We start from the raw sequence: 5,226 nt of genomic DNA, 5'->3' as shown, positions 1-5,226 counted from the left end.
TACTACCCATGGGGATAGTCACCCCGCCCTCTATAAAGGCAATCATGGGAATAACTACTTCCCCAGTTTGTCTGGCATCAGCCCATTCCCCTTGGGCTGCGTACCTCATCCTTACCGTTGAGGGGATTTTATACTTAGAGTGAAAGTTTCTAATACCTTCCTCGGACTCAACGAGACATCGAAATGGATTCTTTTGTTTCCCCATTTTTCTAAAAGACTTAGCAGAAAAGACTGTTGGGTTTGAAATAAAAGTGGACCTCGGACGAAGTACGATTATTTGTAGTCGCCAGGAAAATAACGAAAATAGAGAAAGGCAGGTTCAATGTATGAACTCTGGAACCACGTAATCATCGAAGGTAAAGTACAGGGTTAATTTGAGAATGCCTTTATATGAGGATTGTGAGCGGTAAAGTTCCCGCTCACAAAACAAGGGAGGCCTTCTGCCGTTTGATTTGAATCTCACCGTCGAATGTGGGAGACAAGGGCATTGCCAAAATTTAATGCTGCCAAAATTGGGATGCTGAAGCATCAGGGGCATGCCCCAAAACACGCATAGGTATGGGCTTATGACGTCAAAATCTACCTTCTCTCCCGAGGAGTCGAAAAGTAGGATTTTGAGGGGCTATTGTGGGGGCCAGTCAATTAACAGGCCCATTAAGGTCAGGATCGTTAGGCCTGTGGCCCATCCAAGGATGCATATCCGTCCGAGGAGGCCAAGTCAGGTCATAAGGCAATTACCGAAGGGGGGTGGTAGTCAATATCACGAAAGTAGAGTTCTGTATTCGACTGAGGATACCATACTCCTCGGTAGTGTGCGTCCGAGGACAATCAGGACGCGGTCTTGTTACAATCAGACCTCGGAATTATGTCACCACTGAAGATGGGATAACAGACCAAGGGTAAGAAAGAAAAGGCAAACAAATATCTATAACTACAGTTGCCTTCGCATTAATTACCTCTCAACCAACTCTCTGGCTGCATTAATGTGGAGGTGATACCTGAACAGTAAGGAGGCAGCTGTAAGGAAGTTCCAGGAGGTGCTAGATGGGACAGAAAGAAATCCCCCGAGCCCAACCTACACGTGTGTGGTGAGAATAAAACACAGAAGGTGGTATATAAACTGAAAGAAGAACATGCAAGAATGGAATCGGAACAAAAAAGAAAGAAAGAAAGCATAGACTGAAGAAGAAGAACGTAAAAAGCAAAAGAACTGTATCGATTACCAAAAACAAAACGATCGTTGTGCCAGCTCTGAGCCTTCAATATACGTGAGGGTGAATCTTTTCATTCCACAAAAGTTAATCTAGTTCTTAACACCCACGCTCTACAAATTATATTGTTTGGGCCTATTTATGTGCGAATCCAGTATCATTTTGGGTCGTTATAAATCGAGTCCTTACAGGAGGTATTTTGGTGATTTTTTAGGTTTAGGGTGTATTTTGGTAATTTTTAGGTTTCAGGGGTATTTCGGTCATTTTTTAGGTTTTGGGGGTATTTTGATCATTTTATAGGTTTTGGGGGTATTTTAGTCATTTTTTCGGTTTCAAGCTATTTCGGGCATTTTTTAAGTTTAAGGGGGTATTTTGGCAATTTTTTAGGTTTAGGGTGTATTTTGGTAATTCTTAGGTTTCGAGGGTATTTCAGTCTTTTTTTTATTTAAGGTTTTTGGGGTAGTTTGGTCATTTTATAGGTTTTGGGGGTGTTTTGGTCATTTTTAGGTTTCAAGAGGTTATTTTAGACTTTTAGTCATTTTTTAGGTTTCAAGGTATTTCGATAATTTTTTAAGTTTAGGGGGTATTTCGGTAATTTTTTAGGTTTAGGGTGTATTTTGGTATTTTTTAGGTTTTGGAGGTATTTCGGTCATTTTTTTAGGTTTTGGGGGTATTTTGGTCATTTTATGGGTTTTTGGGGTATTTTGGTCATTTTTTAGGTTTTGGGGGGATATTTTAGTCATTTTTTAGGTTTAAGGGTATTTCAGCCATTTTTTAGGTTACGGGATAATTTGGTAAAAATTTCAAGTTTCGGGGGTATTTTGGTCATTTTTAGGTTTTGGGGATATTTTGGACATTTTAGAGGATTTTGGGGGGGGGGGGTATTTTTCTCATTTTAAATATTTTGGAGGTATTTTGGTCATTTTAGTGGTTTTTAAGCATATTTGGTGATTTTAGAGATATCAGGGGTTTTTGGGTCATTTTAAAGGTTTCATGGGTATTTTGCTCATTTTAGAGATTTTGGAGATATTTTGGTCATTTTAGTGGTTTTTGAGCATATTTGGTAATTTTAGAGATATCGGGGGTATTTTGGTTATTTTAGAAGTTTCATTGGTATTTTGCTAATTTCAAAGATTTTGGCGATATTTTGCTAATTTCAAAGATTTTGACGATATTTTGCTCATTTTAGAGATTTTGGAGATAATTTTGGATGTCCAAGGGTATATTGGTAATTTTGGAAGTGTAGAGCATCATTTTAGGTATTTAAGGGTATTTTGATAATTTTGGAGGTCAAGAGGGTATTCAAGTAGTTTTAGAAGTATTTGGGTCATATTGGGTTAAATAGGTGGGTTATTAATTAAATGGGTTGGATTGGTAATGAATAATTAATTTATATATAAACGGGTTATAAATGATTAAATGGGCAATTACACACCTAATCCATTTATGACCCAACCCGCCCATTTGCCACCCCTAGTTATGGCTAGTGGGGTGAGTGGCAGAAGGTGGCAAGGCAAATAATGTGTGGTCATGTGTGTGCTGTGGGATGTGGTACTCAAGTTTTATAAACTCGAGTAACACATTGCATAGAACTCGAGCTTCATAAATTTGGGTTCCATGTGGCATTTTTTTAATTAAAATAATTCACGTCAATGACATTTTTTATGGAACTTGAGTTTTTAAAACTCGAGTTTAAAAAAAATGGTAAATTGCTAAATATTTTGAAATGCAAAATATTTTGGCCAAAGATGATAATTTTCCATTTTGGCCTACAAAATTTTGTACAAAAATTTCGTGTTTTTCCCCCCAAAAAAAAAAGAAAAAAAGAAAAAGAAAAAAGAGCACTTGCAATGGGTATTGATGTGGTATAGCCAATACATGCAATAATTACTCAAAATGAGTCGAGAGAGAGAACGTGATAGCCCAACGGTCAGAAATGTTTTAAAAACTCTATTTGCTGTGGCGTTACAAAAATCTCAGTAGCTCCTTCAAAATCCAAACAATCACACTCACTACTCTTTTACGATCTCTGTCCCTCTCTCTGCTCAAATATTCTACATTTCTTCACGAAGATAAGATCAAAGGGACTACTCAGACCTAGAAACGATCGGAGCAAAGCTTACTCAAATCTTTTTTTAATTCTATTTATCTCAAATTACACGATAAAATTCCACTCCTGCTTTTAACTCTCTCTTTTTTCCTCATTTTGTAGATCAGTTCTTCAATTTCAAAGGCATGGAACCGGAAAAAATTGATTGGAATAGCGTGGAATCCATATTTGTGGAAGATGACACCTACGAGAACTTCGATGCACCTCGATGGGTCGATCTCTGCGCTCCAGACGAACCCATTGACGATCAAGCATGGTTCTGCAATCCAGGTCAGACCCACTTACTCCATGTTCGTTTCCCAAGAAAGCCAAAGGGAAAACGAAAATTATGAATCCTACCCTTATTTTTTTTGGTTTAATTTTTGCTTTTGGCGTTTCAGATTGCAAGCATCGGAAGAATGCAGAAGATTTTTTTAAACCAATAGCCTATTTGAAGGTTTGTAAATTTTGTAAACTTTTTATGTAATTTCAATTAGTTTTCTAAGATAAACAATGCAACTAATCTAAGCAAAGCTTGTCGAATTCTAATTCGGTTTTTTTTTTTTTTTTTTTTTCAGGCTAAGCTTCTAAGATCAGTGTCCATTTCAGAAATGCTTTCTTTCAGGGATAGGAATCGGAGGTATATTTCAAATCCTAAACCCCAAGGAACATGCAGGACAATTAATTGTTTTAGCAATAAGTTTAAAGATATGACAAATTTCACAATGTTTTTCACAATGGTTAGGATGTTAGGTTGGGATTAGGGTACAATAAAAGTGATGTCAATAATAATCCTAATGAAAAAGAAGTAATCACAGTCTCCCACCTCAACAAGTTGTGAAATTTGTTGTGTTTGTAACATTGTTGTTATTTCAAATCATATTCAAATTAAGCTAAGTTTGTTAATTGGGTACTATTTATTTCTTGTTCCCGCAGAGATGTGAAGCTGAAAGAGAGAGAAATAAATTCAACTTCAGTTGCTGCAAAAATTCCCAATCCAAAGTCTTTGAAGACTAAAGGATCCAATAAAGACAGTGAGAACAAGAATCCTAATGTTTTTGCTCCTATTCCTAATGGTAGTATGAATTCAAAGAAAGCAGCAATGAAGCCAAGCACAGAGAAGAAGAAAAAGAAGCATTTGGATGGTGAGTTATTGGAGAATTCGTTCAAGGATGGCCGAAAACCGCAGCTAAAGAGTTCTTTCTCCGAGCGTAATCTGTTAACTGGACAGGAAATTTTGAATCAAATCACGGCATTCTGTTTTGAATTGAAGAAATTGGGGATGAAGAGTTGGAAGAAACCAACAGCAGAGAATGGGTCGGGTCAGGTTTTGGGTGAGAGAGTTAGAGAAAGAGAGAGGATGCCTCTGCTAGTGAGTAAGCCTAAAGCAATGTAACACAGGAAAAAACAGAGGAAACAGAGGAGGGAAGGTTTTTTTTTTTTTTTAGTTTCTCATCAACAGATTAATTAATACGTTATGTTAGAATATAGAACAATTTTGGGCTTTTTGAATTTTAGTTTTTATAGCAATGGATTTGACTAGGAATGGCAACGGGTCGGGTTCGGGCCGGGTTTTTCCATATCCGGACCCGACCCGCGGGTCTTAAACCGTGGCCCGAACCCGATCCGTTTACTAAACGGGTTTTTTTCCCGGGGCCCGGACCCGCCCCCGTCGGGCCCCATGGGCCCCGCGGGCCCCGTTTAGGCCAACCAGATTTGGGCCAACCCAAAAAAAAAAAAAAAAAAAAAAAAAAAGGAAGAAGAAGAAGAAGAAGAAGAGAATTGAAGCCTAAACAGAGTCTAAACGAAAATCTAATCACGCTTTCCACTTTTTTCCTCCTGAAAATGCAATCTATCAAAACCAAATATTCCTCTTTTTTTCTCACACTTAATCGGTAACCAAACAGAGCCAGAAAATCATGCTTA

General features: G+C 37.7%; 1 protein-coding gene across 1 annotated transcript; it reads left to right on the top strand.

Annotated features, from left to right (window-relative positions):
- Positions 1-3,124: 3,124 nt before the first annotated feature.
- Positions 3,125-4,828, top strand: LOC115953561. Its single transcript, XM_031071292.1, has 4 exons — positions 3,125-3,591; positions 3,702-3,757; positions 3,879-3,940; positions 4,237-4,828. The coding sequence occupies exons 1-4, from the start codon at positions 3,447-3,449 to the stop codon at positions 4,694-4,696; spliced, it is 723 nt and encodes a 240-aa protein (XP_030927152.1). The 5' UTR covers positions 3,125-3,446; the 3' UTR covers positions 4,697-4,828.
- The last annotated feature ends 398 nt before the right edge of the window (positions 4,829-5,226 follow it).

Source organism: Quercus lobata, chromosome 7 (assembly GCF_001633185.2).
Source record: "Quercus lobata isolate SW786 chromosome 7, ValleyOak3.0 Primary Assembly, whole genome shotgun sequence".
Taxonomy (NCBI): Eukaryota; Viridiplantae; Streptophyta; class Magnoliopsida; order Fagales; family Fagaceae; genus Quercus; species Quercus lobata.
This window is presented reverse-complemented; position numbering and strand designations above follow the sequence as displayed.